The sequence below is a fragment of the Canis aureus genome, chromosome 18 (genome assembly GCF_053574225.1).
Source record: "Canis aureus isolate CA01 chromosome 18, VMU_Caureus_v.1.0, whole genome shotgun sequence".
Lineage (NCBI taxonomy): Eukaryota > Metazoa > Chordata > Mammalia > Carnivora > Canidae > Canis > Canis aureus.
Window position 1 is genome coordinate 17605628 of NC_135628.1, and position 19885 is coordinate 17625512.

Genomic DNA, 19885 nt, shown 5'->3' on the forward strand with positions numbered 1-19885 from the left:
TGTTCTAGTTTTCCCAAGAGCACTCCAAGTCGGAGCAGGGGATTGGTCTGGAAGCACAAGGAATGTCCTGCCAGGGAGGAATGCGGCTGAGCGCCTATGTGTCTGCTCTGCAGACCCTCCCGGAACCAGAGTGGATCTGGCTTCCTCGCAGCCTGTCCCCCATGCCCTGGCCCTGCACTGTGCCTACCCCACCAGGCCCCCAGCCCAGCCCGCCTGCACTGGGCCAGCTCCTTGCTTTTGCTCACCTCGACTCCTGCATCTGGAGTAAAGGTCTGCCCTTCTCTTTTGGTTTAAATCACTCAAAGAGCTTCCACAGCACTTTCCCCTAAAGTTCCCTTTGTCACTCCCTGAGCTGCCCCACACCTTGTACCATCCTTCAGCTCCCATCACAGTTACTTCTGCCCAGACCTCACGGACTCCACATCCTTTCCCTCTCCTGGCACACTCCCCACACTCCCCAGGCTGCGAAGTTGGCCTTGAGGTCAGAGCCTCTGCTCTGCATTGACGGGACCGTTGTGAGGCTGGCCATGGAGATGCCCAGTGACGGGTGCTGAAGAGCACTGGTGGGCCCCATGCCAATCCATCAGCAATCTTTCTGAGTCTGCGCACCTTTCCAAGTCCCGCCAAGCAATCATCTGCCAAGAGCCCTCTCTAACCAAACCCATCCGACTATATCCAGCAAAGCTACATCCTATCGCAAGACTTGGAATGGGATTTCCACCCTGTCTCACCTTCAAGTGAATGGGGAGATCTGGTCAACTCTTCCTCAGTTTCTCCCAAAAAGATGCCCCACCACCCCTGGGGCTAGGCTCTGTTCAACAGAGGAGGGAGGAAGGAAGAAATAAACAGAGGAGGGGAGATGGGGGGATCCACAGGAAGGGATCCCTGCCTCCTCCCCAAGCTGGTGGAAGCCAGCCTCAACTGCCCCAGGAGCACTTAGAGACCAGTCCACATTGAAGAAGAGCCCAGGGCTGACTCTGGCCTGTGAGATTTCAGGGGAAGGTCAGACTCCAGGGCTGGCAGAGTCAGGTCAGGTTGCCCCAGGAAGTGGGTAGAGGGGAGGAGGGTCAGAAGTACTGAAAAGGGTCCTAGGCAAAGAGACCAGAGTGAACACAGAGTACCTAAGTTTCATGAACTCAGGCTGCGTTCTCCAGGGCCTGTTACTACCTTGTCTGCAACCTCCAGGAAAAGCTAAATGCCCCACTAATTACATTCCTCAAATGCTTTCCCCTCACATTCTAAGATGCTGGAATGGCTGCTTAAAGCTTTTAAATTCCCTACAGCAGGCCCACATTTAGAACAGTTCCAAGGACTGCTGCGGAAGCTTCCAGGCCTCACCTCTTAAGCCCTGACCCAGCTCCAGGCAGGACCTGTTCCCACCCAAGGCCAATGCCCCTCAGCCCTGCCTGACATCAGGATCCTTGAGCAATTTACTGAATCATACCAATGTCTGAGGTGTCCACTCCCACCCCTCAACCTATAATCAAAATCCCTGGGGGTGAGGGGACTGGCCACCATGCATTTGTTGTCATCGTTGTTTTTTTTGTTTTTTGTTTTTGTTTTTTTTTTTTTTAATTTAGCATTTTATTTCACACTTACAGAAAAGGCAAAAGAATGATCACATATAGGGGCCCCTGGGTGGTTCAGTGGTTTAGCGCCGCCTTCAGCCCAGGGTATGATCCTGGAGACCCGGGATCGAGTCCCACTCAGGTTCCCTGCATGGAACCTGCTTCTTCTCCCTCTGCCGTGTCTCTGCCTCTGTGTGTGTGTGTGTGTGTGTGTGTGTGTGTCTCATGAATAAATAAATAAAATCTTAAAAAAAAAGACCGATCAGAAGTATACCACAGACCCATTGCCTACATTTACCAATAATTTACACATTGCTTTATTGCTCTGTGTGTATTTCTGAACTATTTGAACATAAGTCAGAAACAATTTGCCATTTATCCCTAGATGCTTACTTGCAGAAAGCAAGGATATTCTTTTACCCACCGTGGGGTTACCAAAATCAGGAAGTTCAACACTGATACAGCCCTATGATTTAATCCAGACTCCAGGCTCGAATTTCAATCATCCCACTAGTCCCTGGAGCCTGGCACAACTCCACAGATAATCAGAAGATGCCTTCAGGCCCCGACAGACCCACCTAAGCCACCCTGCACTGTGGGCCCGCGCGCCAGCCCCGGGGGGCCCCCTCCTCCCTTTCTCCGTCCCTCACTTTCCAAGTTGGGGAGCTACAGACCGAGAAGAAGGAGAAGGAGAAGGAGAAGGGGAAGGGGAAGGGGTAGGGGAAGGAGAAGGGGAAGGAGAATAAGAAGGAGTAGAAGGAGAAGGAGAAGAAAGAGGAGGAGGAGAAGGGAATGAAGAAGAAGAAGAAGAAGAAGAAGAAGAAGAAGAAGAAGAAGAAGAAGAAGAAGGAGGAGGAGGAGGAGGAGGAGGAGGAGGAGGAGGAGGAGGAGGAGGAGGAGGAGGAGGAGGAGGAGGAGGTGGAGGAGGAGGAGGAGGAGGAGGAGGAGGAGGAGAAGGAGAAGGAGGAGAAGGAGAAGAAGGAGGAGGAGAAGGAGAAGAAGATGGAAAAGAAGGAGAAGAAGGAGGAGGAGAAGGAGGAGAAGGAGGAGGAGAAGAAGGAGGAGGAGAAGAAGGAGGAGGAGAAGAAAAGAAAGAAGAAAGAAGAAAGAAGGAAGAAGAAGGGGGGGGGCTGATAAAAGGCATTGACCCCAGGTGGGCAGGTGGACCCAGAGGCCGCCCCGCCGCCCCGCCGCCCGCGGCCCAGCACCTGCTATAAATAACCTGGAGGGGCGGGCTCGGGGCGGGGTCAGCCGCGGGCCGGGGCGCGGGGACAAGGGCCGGCGCGCCTCACCTGGGCTGCGGGGTGCGCACCGAGGGCCCCTGCGCGCCGTGGGGGGGAGGGGGGCGCCGGGGGCGCGGGGGGGGCGCCTTCCCGGCCGCCGGGCATGGGGGGTCCCGGGGGTCCCGCGCGCCTCCTCCACGCCGCGCACCCGGTCCTCTGCTTGCTCTGCCTCCTTCCGCCGCTGCTCAGGGTAAGTGCGGGCGGTGGGGGTCGGTGTGGGGCGCCCCCCCCCAGCCGGGAGCTCGGGGAGGCGGGTCCCAGGGCTGGGTTAGGAGCTGGGTGAGCGACGTCTCGGGACTTGGTGGCCGCGTTGAGGTCGGGGATCCGCGTGTGGGATGGAGCTCCTGTAGGGATGAGGGAGGCAGGAGAGGGGACAGGAACCTGACACCAGCTAGGATGGGACCTGGAGCCCCTTAGGGCTGAGCGCAGCCTTGTGACCGAATCCCCATCGAGCGTCTAGGACCTGCCCCTCCTCAGCTCCAGAAATTCCCTATCCCATGTCCGCTTGGTCCCCTCCCCCGTGGACCCCTCTCCATCTCCCTATCACGCCCTCCCTCGTCCCACCCCCAAAAGGGAACACCAGAGACAGACGTGCCCACCCCCATCATCTACCACCCTGCCGCTACCTTCCTCTCAGTGCCTTAAACCAGGCAATCCCAGTTCCAATCGAGCAATGGGACGGAGGAGGCCCAGGGAGGACCAGCCTAGCTCAGGGGTTCCAGAGACTGTGGGCAGGCCCCCACCCCCGCCCTATGGCTAGAGTCAAGATGTGCAGGTGGATACCTGGGTGGAGGATGGATGGAAACTATATAGAAAGAGCTGACGAAGTGGGGGTGAGGCTGGGAGGGAATGGTTCCCAGAAACAGGTGCAGGAGGAACCCACCTCTAACCCTCTCCCCGTCTTCCAGAAGCTCAGAGGAGGGACATCTGTTCCAGGTCACACTTCTCATGAAGTGTGACAATGTTAAAAGGGTTCAGAGAGGCAAGAGGGGCCAGAGGCTGCACAATTCAGGGGAGAAGAACCAGGCTAGAAGCCAGGCAACTTGGTCTTGTCCCGACGCTACCACACACCAGCCTCTGGGACCCTTTCCTGGGCCTCGACGTGCTCGTGTCAACGCAGACGGCTCATTTAACACTCATTCAACAGATAGACAGTGAGCATCCACTGAGTGTGGCAAGGTGGCTTTGCCGGCACACCTGACTCAAATCCCTGCTTTGCGGCTTGTCATGTGACCTCGGATATATTTTACTCACATTTTCTGATCCTCAGTTTTCTTGTCAGTAAAATGCAGGTGACATCAGTGCTTGTTACCGGATAGAGCTGTCATGAGCAATGGCTGAGATGATGTAAGGAAAGCTCTCAGCACTGTGCCTGGCGCAGTCAACAGTCGTACCTTCAGCTATGCTTTCGTGCCAGGCACTATAGACAGAGCATGACGGCAGTGGGGGCGCTGCCCTCCCCAGGGTCCAGTCAGGTCGAAGAGGGGGCAGTCACTGCCCCCTATAGGCCCTGACACCTGCCACGACCCTTTAATGACATTGAAGGCTGTACTTGGGATGAGTAGAGGTTGTGGAGTGGGTTCACTACCACCTGCGGCCCCAAAAGCCCTGAGCTTTGAGCTTTCTTTGCTTCCTGTCACTCATTCTCAAGACACATGCCATCCAAGGGAGCCAGATGTTAGGCCCAGGGTTGCCCCCAACCGTCCCTTCGGGGGCCATGATGCCAACTGTATAAGCTGGTGAGCCAGCGAGGGCTTCTGGCGGCTGCCCCAGAGCCAGGCCGAGTTAGGGGTGGGGTTGGCCTGAGAGAGGGTCCCTTGGCTTCCGGGGGTGTCAGAACCGGGAACCTCAGAGGCAGCAGTCTGCATCCCCTTAGAGCCCACCAGACCCTACCCCAGGAGAGCCCAGCCTGAGACTGAAGACTGATTGTAAGTAACCACCCGGAGAGGATCTGAACTGTGATCTCTCTGGCCCTGAAGTGCAGGCTTCCTTGTGGTAATGGCATTTATTTCTGGGTCCTCATCCAACTACTCGAGATTTCTGCTCCCCGTGAAAAGAGAACATGGGACCGGAGCAGGCGGTGGGGAGGGCAGGCACCGCAGGAAGGGCCTGGCTTCCAGCCCTCTTGCTGATTGAACTGGCATTTAAGGAGGACCGTTAAGCAGTAGGGACCTAAGGGGGAAAACACTGGCCCATGGCTCCTGCCCTATAGAGTTGATGGCCTAGGAGGAGGCCCTGCAGGAAGAAAATAATGGTGAAGCATTGAACATGCATTTACAAACTCTGGTCTCTGGAACTGAGAAAAGTATGTGCAGGTTCTGAAAAATTCTGCTGGGAGGTGGATAGGACAGGGGTAGGGACAGGGTGGCCCTGGAGGAGAGCCGCGGGGAGAGCAAACAGTGGGGGAAGGCCCAGGACAAGCCCCAACCCTGAGAAGAGATGGTGCCAAGCTTTGGGGGGTCTGGTGGACCCCAGGGGGATCAGATTTCTGTCCCGAAAGCACGGGGAGCTCTGGGAGCTTCCTGGATAGGGGAGAGGCCTGCCCTGATTTGCCATTATGGGATTCCAGCTAGTGATTTATGGGGAGGACACCCTGACCCGGCCTGCACTGCAAGAGCCCAGGGGAGCTGAGCTTTGACCTTGGTGCTCCCCATTGTCCTCCGAGGCCTTTGGGAAGTGGTTTTCAGGAGGCAGCATGGAATCATGAAGCCTGTCTCGTGCACTAGGCGCTGGGCTCAGGGTGGGAGATGAGCAGCTCTTCACAAGAGGAAACACGTTGGGTGAGGCTAAGTAACATGGCCCCTGGATTCTACACCTCCCCAGTCTAACCCTGTGAGCTACTTACCTTCCCCTCTGTGAGGACCCCACAACTCTATCAGCCCCTCTTGGTGGAGTCCAGCCTCTGGGACCTTTAGGCAACAAAATACTGTCACCCCGCCTCCAGGGTCTCAGCACAGCCCCTCTGTGGCCTCTTGCTCCAGGTCCCGCCCTCCGGTGGGGCCATCTGTGGGAGAAGGCCCAGCAGCAGAGAAGTCCCCAGTTCCAGAAGCCTCCCTGCAGCAGGTCCCTCCCTGCTGCACAGCCCTCCCCAGACCAAGGCCAAGGTCCTGCACCCCTTCCCCACACACCCAGGGTCTGCAGCTCGTGGGCAGGGGGCTCCAGGGCCATGTGCCAGAAGCTAATACATCTAATGACTTTTCCTAAAAATTCAACTACTTTCTGAGTAGTTGGCTAAGCCAATCATCTAATTTAGTCTGTTTTTTGCCACTTTGTTGATGTTTATGTACTTTTTAGAAAACCATTTTGTCTGAGAACATTGCTAACTTGCTTTTGTATTCATGATAAGTCTTAAATTTACAGCACTTTACGAATTATAAAACTATTCTCTACCCTCTTAGCTGTTACTTTCTACTTTATTTGATTTTAGCCATTATTAGGAGTCCTCAGCCAGTTTGTCAAAAATCACTTTATTCAAAATTCTAATTTTTTTAGGATGTCATTTCAGATCCACCAGAGGGAAGGATAATTATTCAATAAGCTTATTTTCTTTATTCTATTTAGCATCTACGTGGGGTTTACCGCATGCTCAGCACTGTTCTACGCACTGATACGCATTGTGTATTTTAAGCTTCAGAATACCTCCAGAGGATAAGACCATCATTACACCCATTTTATGGATTGGGAAGCTGAGGCGAGGTCATTTGCCCAAGGTCACTCATCTGGTAGTGGCAGGGTCAGGATTTAAACCAAGCAGCCTGACTCCAGATTTTCTTCCCTTTATAAAAATTTGCTTGGGATACGCAGACAAATACCACGACAAATCAGAATGCAGTGACTTTTAGGTCAACTGGACATTAGATGAATCGATAATTAAGGAGGTAATTTTAGACCTAGTGACCTGTTCTAGGGCCTCTTGCTGGCAAGTCCCTCCCCCCTTTCCTGGGCCTCTCCCCTCCAGTGCTTCCCCCATCCTCAGACATCTGTGAGAGGGCCCAGGGCTTGGCACAGGCAAGGGGGAGGCACGGAGAAGAGAGAGCCACAGGCTGCCAAAGATGAGAAAGAGCACACGATAAGGAGGGGCCTAGAAGTTTCTCCAGGTGAGTTGTTGGCTGTTAGAAGTGGTTGGGAGAGTGGGTATCTTCGGAAGAGGCACCTGCTGGAGCCCTCAAGGATGGGAGGACCCAGGGGAAGCTGCTAGGGCCCTTGGGGTCCTCACTTGAAGTCCAGCACCTGAAAAGTTAGAATTGAGTATCTAGTCTAGAAACCAGTGGGGAGGAATCCTCCCCCTCCCAGAGGAGTCCTCTCTGACCTTGGGTAGAGAGGGAGGAGGCAGGAAGGGAGCTCACCCCATCCCCCTCTGGTGACCAGCGGCCTGGCCACAGGACCCGTGGTCCCGTAAATCCCCTAGGCTTAGACCAGGGGCTAAATTTAGACGGAGCTTTGCAGCCAGACCAAGAGGGAGCACTAGGGCTGGGCCGACACCCTGGCTCCAGGGAGGTGGCACCTTTGAGGCCTGCCTGGTCCTTGGGGCACAGTTTCTGCCTGGACAGGGCCCAAGGTGGAAGGGCAGCTGGCATCCTGCCCCTGGCCTGCAGCCTCCTCCTCCCACCAGGGCCTCTCCCCTGCCCTTTCTAACGTGAAGGCTTCCAATTCCCGGCACGCGGAAGCTGTAACCAGGAACCGGGCTGGCCTCACGGTGAAAATTGAGAAAGAAGGAATCTGACAAGCAGGAAGAGCCCAGAACCTGGGGATAGGGGTGCAGGACTGTGGCCTCATCCATCCATCCAGTCAGCCAACAAGCACTTATTGAGCACCTGCTGTGTGCCAGGCTCTGGACCAGGAACGGGGGACCCAGATGTGAACCAGACAGATGTGGATGGCCTCGAGTCTCCCTGGGTAGAGGTGAGGGGTGGCAGGTGGCTCTCTGCCCCTAGGACATCCAAGAGTTGGGTGCGGAAGCATAAGGGGTCCCCTGCAGAAGAGAGATTAATGGGGAGAGGAGCCTCAGAATCAGTTGTAGAGCCCTGCCCAGCTGGCTGGGTCTGCCTCCCCTCCTGTGGCCCAGCTCTCTGCCTGCGGGCCCCACTGTCCTGGGGAGAGCAGCCTCTTACTGCAGTGGCCTCCCGAGCCCCACAAACGCCCTGTTTGGGACTGACTGAGACGCGCAGCATCTGTGGACCACAGCCTTCACTTCCTCCCCCAGGACCAAGTCATCTGAGTCTCTGACCAAGCCACAACCTACCAGACTGTCTGTGCAGTCCTGCCTCCGCCCCTTAGCTGCTATGCAGCCTTGGCAGGTGACTTTGCCTCTCTGGGCCTCGGTTACCTCTTCTATAAAATGAGGTTATTTGCAGCCCCCCCAGAGGCTGTTGTGAGGCTTGAATGGAGCACTTAGAGCTGTGTCTAGCACATTGTAAGCGCTGACTGTGCATTAAAGGAGCCTCTCCCGGCCCCCCGCCCTCTGCCCTGTTAATGCCTCAGACCAGAGGCTGGCTGCCCCCTGAACAGGCCCTGAGTTTTCCTGCCTCCCAGCCTTTGTTTGCTCAGCTCCTGCCCCAGGAACCTCTTTCTGCTCTTCTTATCCTTCCCCCTACCTTGAACACAGCTTCCGTCCTTTTAGACTGAGCTCCAGCACCCAGCCCTCCATGGAGCACTCAGTCTCCTCACCCAGCATGCATCGGGCACTGCTGACCCGTGTGCCCCATGAGGGGGCTTCAGGCTGCATCCTAAGGTGCCCAGTGCTGGGAGGGGTGCCGAGGGCTAAGGGGGATCCGTGCTGGCTAGAGAGTTGGGGAAGTGGGAATATGGGGTTCTAGGAAGCTTTTCTGGAGGAGAAGGATTTGAGATGGGCCTTGGGGCTCCCCACAATGAGGCTTGAACCCCACCTCCATCTCTGAGTTCCCTATGGGACCCCTCCAAAAGTCCTTGACGGAGGTCACCATTTGACACATGCCTTCTACTTGCCAGGCTCCTGACCTACAGTAACTTGTTTCAGGTGCTCCAAGACCTTATGGGGTTTGTACTATCTGCATCTTAAACATGAGGGGAGCGAGGCTCAGAGAAGTTAAGTCACTTGGCCAAGGCCACAGAGCTAGTAAGCAGCATGCTATGGCCCCAAACATGGGGACGTTTACAGTCTACTGGCTCTGGGAGCTCGTGGTCTAGGCCTTGGGGTGTGACTGTTCAGGGCCCTGTCTCTGCTTTCCTTTGGCCCACTGTGTGCTTTCAGAGAGCCCAGCCTCTTCTTCCTCCTCCCTGCCCACCCAGCACCAGCAGCAGCAGCGGCAGCTCTGCCCCAGATAGGCACCTCCAGGCTGTGTTGTGGGTTTGAACAGAGTCAAGTCCACCCAACCAGCCCCTTGAAGAGAACAAACATCTTTACTGTGCCAGCTTCTTGGGCCAGTGGAGAAGTTACAGAAGATGGAGCCCAGATCTGGGCAAACCTCCTCTGATGGGCGCGCCCGAGCCGCCCAGGGCTGGCCAGGACACATCAAGGCTGAGCACAGCGATCCGCGCCCCAGTGCTCTGTTCAGCAAGGAGCCTCGGCCACAGCCTCAGCCCGGGGCGTCTGATGCAGGGACAGCCCCGGGATGCCTGAGTCCTGGCGGAGAATGACCCCCCTCCCTCTGTGGGTTCTCATCCTTGGACTGCCTGCCCAAGGATGAACATGAGCCATGGGGCTGCCATGTGGCGGCTGGAGGCTTTGAGAGAGGGAGCTTGCATCTACCAGGCCGAGGGCCCCCTGAACGGAAGGGGCCCGCCGGCCACACCATGTGCCTCTGGGTTGAGCATTGCCTCTGCTGTGCCCCCCTGATGATGCTGACTTGCTGGAACTTTTGTCCCCCTGGGGAGGGCAGTATTAGCTGCCTCTCAAACAAGAAGGGGCAAGAAGAGGGAAGGGAAGTGTGCGATGGGTCAGGCCTAGGGCCCACACTCCTCACACCCAGCTGAGGGTGGGCCTCGGAATTCTTCTTGGAAGTCCCTAAAGAGTGTCCTCTCCTCTTCCTAATGCCCAAGAAGCTGAAGCTGAGGAGCTCCCAGGAGCCCCCAGATAGGTGAACAGCAAGACCACGGCCCATAGTGTCTGTCTGTCATGCTGGCCAAGAGCCCAGAGCTCATGGGAGCCCTTTATTCACACACACACACACACACACACACACACACACTATTCACACAGTCACACATGCCACACCTGCATAATACATATCCCCCTACACCTTACACACACACACAGGGCACACTATACCTATACTACTCACACAACCACACGTGCTACACAAGCACACACCTCACATACAACTTACACACACACCAAGCACCCACACGACACACGCCTCTCTCCCCAGCACCTCTCTCTGTACCCAGCCTCGTGGGAGGGAGAGCCAGCTGGTCCTAGGAACGGTGTCCCTGCTGCCCTAAGCCCTCCCAGGAGCCACAGGCAGCGTCTGCCCATCTGGCCAGGTGGGGTCAGTTACTAGGAGCTCCCGGCCAGCATGCGGAGGCTGAATGAGCAGCCTCCAGCCCCAGCACAGGAAATGGACCGAGCCAGATGCGGGGAAGGTGATGTTGGAGGCCTGTGGGGCTCTAGCCCTGGGGATCTTCTGGGGCAAACATTGACCCAGCTACCCTGGAGGGAACCTGTGATGGGCAAGGGAGAGGGGAGGGGCTGCCCACTAGTGGGTGGTACCTTCTAGAATCCTGGAATCAGGAATGTCAGGGTTGGGAGAGGCACAAGAGTCATTTGCATACGCACTTATACATGCACAAGCCACAAGTGCACTCAGACATGCGTACTGGCCACAGAGCAGGAAACATGGTGGCCTTGGGAGGAATGGGGGACAAGAGTTAGAATTCGGGAGTGCCGTGCCCTCATTCCATCTCACACCATGCATTCCCCAGCCTCTCTGCCTTTGCGTACGCTATGCTCTCTACTTAGGATGTTCTTCCTGGCACCAGCCTCATCAGCTAGGCAAACTCCTACTCAATCTTCAAAGCCCACATCAGCATGTCCTCCTTCAAGATGCTACTTCTTTCCGCAGCAGCAAATTGTTGATGCTGTAACAACGTGGTCACCCATCCATCTTTCCCACTAGAAGATGATCCCTCAGGAACAAAACCACATTTGTTTTATTCCTCTATATCCAGCACCTGTTTTCATGGTTTTTCCAGGTTATGGCATCCTGGATGGTCTTTAATTTTTTAGATGGAATTGCCATGGCTGCCACAACCATGTCTGTTCCCCCGTGAGTGCCCACATTGGCACAATGATCCCTTCCTTTTTCCCTACTGATTCCTCTGCTTGGCCCCAAAGTGCTACGTCTTCCAGGAAGCCTACCCTGTCTTTCCAAGTCCAGGTGAGGTATCTCTCCCATGTGGAGACATCCTCTGTTGCAACTGCCCATTTACCTGTGTAACGGGGAAACAGAGTTACATTGTCTGTGCTCCTCCCCTCCCTTCCTTGCCTTCTGAGTTTTGGAGATCCCTCCCTTGCTGGGACCACCCCAAGGACACCCAATGGGTCTCCCAACCAGGGCCAGACACATAGTAGGCATTCTACAAATATCTGTTAGGGAAACAAACAGCTAGTGGACACCCACCTGACTTTGCCGACAGAAGGACAACCGAGCACATCTCATCCTGAGGAGGAGAGCTTTGGGGACCAGGGGATGGGCAGCACAGATTCCTGTCTTGGAGGTCAAACTGCACTGGACCACTCCTAAGGCCTGGTCAGGGTTCCAGGCTTGGCCAGGCTGCCATCCTGCTGCGTGGCCAGGCATTTCCCTCCTCAGTTTCTCCTTTCTATACAATAGAGGTAAGGGAGGTAAGGGAGGTAAGGGATGAGTGATGGAACAGGGTTGGGGGAGCAGACAGGTGCTGTCAGTGGCTGGCCAGGGCCTAACCTCTGACCCTCATCCTTCCTATCTTCTAGGCTGCTGGGCCAAGCCAGGCGCAGATACATCAGCCCCAGTGGGCACTGCTGGAGCAGTACTGCCGTGTGGTCACCACCGTCACCAACCTCTCAGGTATGCAAGTCCACCGCCACCACCTGGTGGCTGGCCCTAGGAGATGAGGGTGGACCTCAGGGCCAGGAGGAAGGAGACAGCTCTCCTGGACCAGCCCAAGCTCTGGGGTTGTGGATAGTGACTGGCCTCCCATCCTGGCTCTCCTCTCTGTCGTTGGGCTGGCCCCTTCTCCATTTGGGGCACAGGCCCTTCACCAACGATGAAGGACTTGCCTGGAAGTCCTCCTCCAGCCCTCAGCTCCCAGCTCCCTGCATCTAAAGGCAGCTGGCTGGGCTGGTGTTTTAGAGCCCAAGGAGGGGGTGCCCGGCCTGCTTAGAAACTTGAGCAAGCCAGAAGGTGTAGACGGCACTCTCTGGTTGCCGTGACTACAGGTGTCGCCTCCTGGTAAGGACCTGCAAGGCAGCAGGGGGGGGTTGCTGAATCCTGACCCTCGAGTCTTCCAGCAGCTGGCTCAGAGTCAGGGTCAGCCCCGCAGAGCTCAGAACAGCTGTAGGCGGTCCTGGGCTCCCAAGAGGCCCCCAGGCCCCACCCAGGGTCCTGGCATTCTCGGTAGCACCCACAGGAGCAGCAGGGAAGGAGGAGGGACGGGGGCGGGGGGGAGCCCGGGGATCTGAGCTGCTGCCAAGGCCACAAGGAGGTAAGGGTGCTTCCAGCGGTGGGAACCAGCACCAAATGCAGCCTGACCCCGGCAAGTTGCCTGCCTTCCTGACAGTGGAGTGGTCTAGAGTTCAGGTGCTGGGGTCAGACAGACTCAAGCCCGGGTCTTACCTCCTCCACCTCGAAGCAGCATGGCCCTGATGGGTCACCTAGGCCTCCTGAGTTAGCTGGGGGACTGCTGCAATGCACCACAGACTGGGTGGCTTACACCACAGAAATGTATTTTCTCACAGTCCTGGAGGCTACAAATACAAGATCAAGGAGTCAGCAGAGTTGGTTTCTTCTGAGGCCTCTCTCCTTGGCTTGTGGATGGCCGCCTGCCTTCTCCCCGTGTCTTCCCTCTGTGTCCTAGGCTCCTTTCTCTTTTCTTTTTTTTAAGATTTTTATTTATTTATTCATGAGATAGAGAGAGAGAGAGAGGCAGAGACACAGGCAGAGGGAGAAGCAGGCTCCCTGCAGGGAGCCCGACGCGGGACTCGATCCTGGGTCTCCAGGATCAGGCCCTGGGCTGAAGACGGCGCTAAACTGCTGAGCCCCCCGGGCTGCCCCCTAGGCTCCTTTCTTACATGGGCTGTGGTCACACTGGATGAGGGCTGGCACTCATGTCCTCATTTTAATTTCATTACCTATCTCAGGTAATTAGGTATAAGGTCACAGCCTGAGGTATTGAGGGTTAGGACAGATGGATTTAGGGGGACACAATTCAGGCCCAGGAGACCACCCAAGCCTCAGTTTCCTCCTCTGTCAGAAACTGGTCTCAGAGGCTTACTGTGGAGTTCAAATGAGAGATCATGGAAACACCCAGCATGGGCCATGTCACCCATGAGCCAGGAAATGGGAGCCCTCCCATTTCAAGAGGGTCCCAGCCTTTCCTTCACCAGAGTCCTCTGCTCTCAGAGGCAACACTGGTTTATCAGCAGACCCACCACCTTCTTCCTGCCTTGCCCTCCAGCGCATGGCACAGACCCTCGCCTTCCCCGTGACCCCTGGCAGGATGGCACCCCACCCTCCCCTCCTCAACTTCCCCAAATATAAGGCCTCCCCTGCTTAACTTATAATATCATTCATCTGTATGCAAATGGGACACATTACATTGATATACTTTGGAAAAAAAATTTTTTTTAAATCGAAGAAGACAGTAAGTGTTCGCTATTCCACAACCTGGGAATTTTTATAATGTTTATATCCCCCAGGAGTTTACCGATCTATAGAGCCTCATGTTTTTGTTGTTGTTGTTGTTTTTTCACAAAACTGGGATGATCCTGTGTCCACAATTTTTTAACCTACTTTTACCTCTTATAACTCAGGGTGAACACTTCTCCATGTCATTAAATATGCATCTGCCATATCACAGATGATGCTGCCTAGCAGTGGTCATGGGGACACATCATCCCTCATTCACCATGCCCTTAAATTGGGGTGCATAGGCAATTAGGATGCCCTTGGACCTGAGGAATAGTTTCTCAGATCCCCACACGAAACTGATCTCATTTTAGATGTCCACTGATTAAGAAAATGCATAATGATTAATGTAAAAGTTCAGAAACAAGTAAAACCAAACAATCTGTTGTTTAGACATACATACATATGATAAAACTGAAAAACTCAGAGCACGGGAATGATAAATATTCAAGAGAATGTTCCCCCTGGGGAAGGAGTATTTAGATAAATATGTAAGTGATTGGCAAGGATCTGGGTTTCGATTTGGTGATAGATTCCTTATATTTAGTACTACATCCGAACTTCCATAAATAAAAAACTAAAATAAAATGAAGTTAGGCCATGTTTGGGCTAATGATGACAGGTGGTCATAAATCAAAGGCTATGACCAGTTAAACTGTATGCCTCTGAGGTCCAGATAAAGGAGAATCACACATAATCACAGGGGACTTCAGGCAGGCTTTAAATGGATTATTTCTGTTTTCTTCATCACAGAGGCACCTAATGGGGCAGAGATGGTAATGCACATTATTTATTCAGTCCATAGGCAATATAAGGACCCAAATGGATTCCAGGATCCCTTGAAACAAAATAATTCCCCAATCCAACATGTGCATGCATGCATGCATGCACACATCTACACACACACACACACACACACACACACACACACACCAGGGCTGGTCAAATGGGAAGAGAGCCTTGGCCAGGAAGACAGAGCTGCTGCCAAGGCCTGGAGCCTTCTGATGGGTGCCGGGAACTAGCTAGTGAACATGACCAGCCCCGCCCTCAGGGAGCCATGGGCTGGTAGAGGAGACAGTAGAAAACCCAACAACCTTGGTGTGACATAGACCAGCCCCAAAAGATGGAGACCCCTAGGAGGGCCACCCAACTCAGACCAGACAAAGGAGGGGAAGGCCACGCTGAACGTTTGAAGGGCAAGAGGGAGTCAGCTAGGCTAACTGGAGTGAAGAGTGGCTAAGGGCTTTCCTAGCAGAGGGAACAGCACATGCAGAGCTGCAGAGGTATAGAATGGTTCCGGGGAATGATGAGTTGGTCCAAAGAGCATCTGAAGTTGGCAAGAGGGAGAGCATGAAGGACGGAGAATCTGGGAGAGTGTTCTTCGCAGTGCATAAGAGCTGAGCTCCATCCTGAGGGCAATGGGGAGCCACTCGTAGAGGAAGAATACAGTAATCTTAATTGCAGAAAAATCACTTCATCTGCCTAGTGGAACAGACAGGGAGCCGAGTGTGACTGGTGCAGAGGGGAAGGTGGCCCAGGGGGGTGGGAGGCGGAAGTTCCCTTTGTCCATCTGTAAATGAGAATGTGGGCTTGGAAGGTTGCTGAGGACCCTGCCTGGTTCCACGGTTGAACTTGAAAGTATCATCTTCCCTTGGTCATCCTCCACTGTGCCAAGGTAGAGGGGGATGCGTAGGGGAGGACTGTCGGGCTCGGGGGCACTGTCTCCAGCGCCACCAGGCAAACGTGGGGCACCCTCTGGCCTCTCCCAAGACTCCACACCCTCCGCAACCCCATTATAATTCCCAGTAAACCCCACAACCTTGACCCATAACTGCCTGTTCCTCGTGTCTTCAATCTGACCGAGCACAGCCCTGTAGAGAGGCAGAGACAGACTCTGTCCCCTTAAACCCTATTTTCCAGCTGACATGTGATGGACGGTGGGATGACTGAGAGAATGTGTGTGATGCTGCAAAGACACGTGACAGCAAGACTCAGTGTGTGTTTCCAGCACGCTCGGCGTGCCTATTCAGCTCTGCACGAAGGACCACCGTGTGTGTCCAAGCTCGCCTGAAACCGTCCACTGCCACGGCAGCTGACGTGAGAGGTGGGCCAGGGGCACCTGCCTCACCCCATGCTGCTCCTGACCCATGGCTATCTTCCCCAGCACCTGTCACGCTTCCCCAGACCTACTTGCAGCCTGTCTCACTGGCCTGGGGGTACACAACTATCCCAATACCTTCCCCCCAGTGCCTGGCCTGCAAGCCTATCTCCGTCCCAGACACCTGCCATTCTCCACTGCTTCCTCAGTTAGCGTTCTTGCTGGCCCAGACTTTGTTTATTTGTAGTGGGATTTAATCTAATTGAGGACATTTTTAGCTCTCTACAATCTCATCCTCGGTTACCTATCTACGAACACTCAAGTGAGCTATAAAGTCAACTTGTTCCAAAGCTGCTCCTTCAGTCCCCTCTGTGTCACATCTAGAACAACAGACAGTTACGCTCATCATAATAGGATCCATGTAGAAATGGCCCTGCGTCCCAGAAACCCGGGCACCTTGGGTCTGTGGGTCTGTGTGCAGGCCCAGCCTTTGGTTCTGCCACTGGAATAGTCACTTCCCAGAGGAATCTTTTGGACATGCGCTCTCCCCGTTAGGAGCAATCCAAGTCTCCCAGGCCATCCTACTCTGCAGAAAGCTGCATGTGAGGCGAGAAGTCATCGGCCTCCGGTCATTGGGCCCTCGCCACCCCTGTGCAGTGGCTCTGATGATAAGCACATTAATAACTTAGCTTGGTTTCTCTCTTTTCCCCTGTACTGTGATCGGTGTGTGGAGGGCCCTCCTTTGAGCATGAATGAGACTATTTCCCAGTGAAGACATAGGCTGACCCTGCCAGTCACACTCTAGCCTATATGGGACCCTGCGGGGTAGGGCTCAGCCTGGACCGGGGGACAGGACTATGCAGAGGTCGGAAGCTGAGGCTGGGGCTCGACTTGTCCTCCCCTGCTCCTGGCACAGGCTATTATGAACACCAAGGGATCTTTGCCTCTGCTGCTGCCCAGAGCTGAGCCAAGGGCTCTAACTGTCCATTCAAGAGGCAGAGGACAGACCTGGCTGGGTGATCTGCACCTGGTACCTGCCAGTCAGCTAGCCCTGGAGAGAATCCAGAGGCTCAGTGCTCTCTGGCTCTCTGGCTCTGCCTTGGCAATGACAAAAGCATTCCTATGGAGGCTGGGGACACGGGAGCACACAAAGGCAGCCCAGCCCACCTCTTCCCCGCTGTCTGTTAGGGCATAGTGCTAGTACAGGGTGCTATTGGCCTTCTCTGGCAGCTTTGTTTCCGGTGGAGGCCAGCACAGGGGAGGACAAGACTAGTTCCCCTGGGACCTCCAGCCCAGCTGGGTCCGGGCCCCAGCTCCCCCTGCCCTCTGAAGATAGGGACAGGCAGCACACACTCACACACACTCGTACATCTTCCTCAGTCTCTGCATCTCATAACTCAGAGCCAGAGACTCTCAAGGCTGGCAGGAGCCTCAGAGAACATTTCACCCTTGGCCCCCCAAAAGAGGGCAAGAATTGGGGTAACATGCAGGGAGAGTAGCCATAGAGGCAAGAGCAGAACCCAGCCTGAGTTTGAGGTGAACCACACATACCCAGGCCCTGTCTCCTGAGCCGGGACCTCTCCCCCACCCTCCCTGACCCTCCCCCAGCTCAGCTGGCGTGAGCAGCTGGCCCACCTTGGGCAATCCCACTGGAGCCAGTACAAATTATGGAGCCAGCAGTCCTGAGTGGGCCTGGGCAGATTCCTTCTGATGATGTGTAGGTCCGGGATCCCTGGGTGGCTCAGTGGTTTAGTGCCTGCCTTTGGCCCAGGGCATGATCCTGGGGTCTCCGAATCGAGTCCCACATCGGGCTCCCTGCATGGAGCCTGCTTCTCCCTCTGCCTGTGTCTCTGCCTCTCTCTCTCTCTCTCTCTCTGTGTGTGTCTCTCTCATGAATAAATAAAAATCTTAAAGAAAAAAAAAAGATGTGTAGGTCCTACACACACACACACACACACACACACACACACACAGGCATGGAAAGCAGTTCAGGCGCCCAGGCCAAATCAAAAGGAACAGAAACAGGTTTTCACTTTACTCCCGCTCGAGCTCAGGGCAGTAAGACCAGGGTATTTGAAGTCCTCCAGATAATTCCAGCCAATTTCTCCCCTAGATCCCCCCCCCCCCTTATTAAATGACAGCCCTGTCCGCTCCCCAGTCACCCGAGAGGGAGACCTGGTGCTCTGCCTGCCTCGGGCTTCCACTCGGCCTCTCCAGCCCCTCGCCGGGGCAGGTTGTGCTCGGGCCTCTCTCCCCCAGCCCCGCGGCCTGGTCCGCGCTCCCCGTCCAGGCCACGGGCTCTCACTAGACGCTCCACGGCCTCCCGCCGCCTCCAAGCCCCTCGGCTCCGATGCATTTCCGTCCCACAGGGCCACAGGGGCCTTTCTGGAGCAGGATCGGCACGCGGCCCCTCGGCCCCCAGCGCCCGGGCTCAGAGTGGAAGCTCGGCCCCGCGCCGCGGGCTGGGGCTCCGGGGTGGGGGGCGCTGCAGGGGCTCGTCGGCGCGCGCGGGGCGGGAGCGCAGTCGCGGCCCCTGGCGGCCCCGGGGACCTGCGAGCCTCGATCCTCGATCCTCCCTCGATCCTCGGACGGGCGGGCGCAGCGGACTGCGGGCGGGGCCGGGGTGGGGCCGGGGGGCCCCGGGGGCGCGGCGCGGGGGGGCGCGGGGGCGCGGGAGGCCGGGCCCCGCCCCCTGGCGCCGCCATTGGCCGCGGCCGAGAGCGGACCCGCGCTCCGCAGCTGCTCTCGGCGGGGTCCGCTGGGGCGCCCGGCGGTCGAGGCTGCGGGGCGGGCGGGCCGGGCGCGCACCCACGCTGGCTCCGGGTCGGCGCGCGGCTCCGGGGCGCGATGGACGCGGCGCTGCTGCACAGCCTGCTGGAGGCCAACTGCAGCCTGGCGCTGGCCGAGGAGCTGCTCCTGGACGGCTGGGGGCCGCCCGCAGAGCCCCAGGGTAGGCGCCCCGGCCCCGCCCGGCCCCGCCCGGCCCCGGCCCCGGCCCCGGCCCCGCCCGGCCCCGCTGAGCGCCTCTCCTCTGCGCCCCGCTCCAGGTCCCTACTCCTACTGCAACACGACCCTGGACCAGATCGGGACGTGCTGGCCCCGGAGCGCGGCGGGCGCCCTGGTGGAGAGGCCGTGTCCCGAGTACTTCAACGGCGTCAAGTACAACACGACCCGTGAGTGCCCCCCACCCCCACCCGCACCCCCACCCGCACCCCCGATCCTCGCGGCCCGACGCCCCCGGAAGAGCGGCTCAGCGAGCGGGACGGCTCGGGCCGGCGTCGGAGACCCCAGGGCGACCCCGGGGCGCAGGCGTCAAGGGCCGCTTCTCCGCGCGGGGCGCCCCCCGTGTCCCCGACCCCACTGCCGCTCCAGACCTCAGCCGGACGGGGACCGCCCCGAAGGGCAGAAGGGAGGGTTGCCTTCCCTTGAGGGCAAAGCGCTCTGCTCTACTCGGGGTGCCTGAAGTTCCACACCCCTTTGTTTAACCAATGCTACTCACGCCACGGTTGGGGGCGCATATGCTCCGTTCCCACCCCCCCACCCCCCACCGTGAGTGCCGCCATCAGACTCTACCAGAGAGGAAGGAGGGCAGGAGCCAGGAAAGATGGGGTGAGCCCTTGTGTTGGGTGGGCGCATGCAGAGCGTGGAGGGTTCTGGGCCAGAGCGTGTGGGTGTCACCGCATCCCTACCTGGATGTCCCAGACTGGCCCTCGGGGCTGTGAGTCAGGGCTCCTGGGCAGCGTTACTCCCACTGTCCAGGTAATGCGTGGTGTCTGAATCAGGACCACCCCCCATCTCCCAGAGAGCTGCTCCCTCCTTCCTCCTGGCACATCACTGGCTGCCTTGACATTCTGGGGAAGGCGGTAGCAGGAGCTGCCGGAGTCACAGAGCATCCAGGTGGGGTAATTCAGTGGGGGTGGGGGTGGGGGAGAGTCTATGCCCCGTGGAAGGTCTGATGGGTGCTTATAAGTCTACAGGAGGCAGTATGCACTGGCCCACCTTGACCGGCCACTCACATCTCTAGCCCCACCCCACCAGCAGAGAGAGGTCCTCCCGAGACCCTCAGGCCGGTGG

At 56.6% G+C, this 19885-nt stretch overlaps 1 protein-coding gene across 5 annotated transcripts in view; it reads left to right on the forward strand.

The window, feature by feature from the left end:
* The first annotated feature begins 2931 nt into the window (after positions 1-2931).
* The window catches only part of CRHR2 (corticotropin releasing hormone receptor 2), a 47188-nt gene continuing 30234 nt past the window's right edge, over positions 2932-19885 (forward strand). For 3 of the 5 annotated variants that reach the window (XM_077856325.1, XM_077856330.1, XM_077856326.1), the window contains exons 1-3: positions 2932-3041; positions 11781-11874; positions 18859-18984. In XM_077856325.1, the coding sequence (XP_077712451.1) occupies positions 2955-3041; positions 11781-11874; positions 18859-18984 (307 nt within the window). In that variant the 5' untranslated portion in view covers positions 2932-2954. Of the gene's footprint in view, positions 3042-11780; positions 11875-18617; positions 18762-18858; positions 18985-19885 lie in introns of those variants that run through there. The other 2 variants (XM_077856327.1, XM_077856329.1) reach the window with 1 other exon arrangement.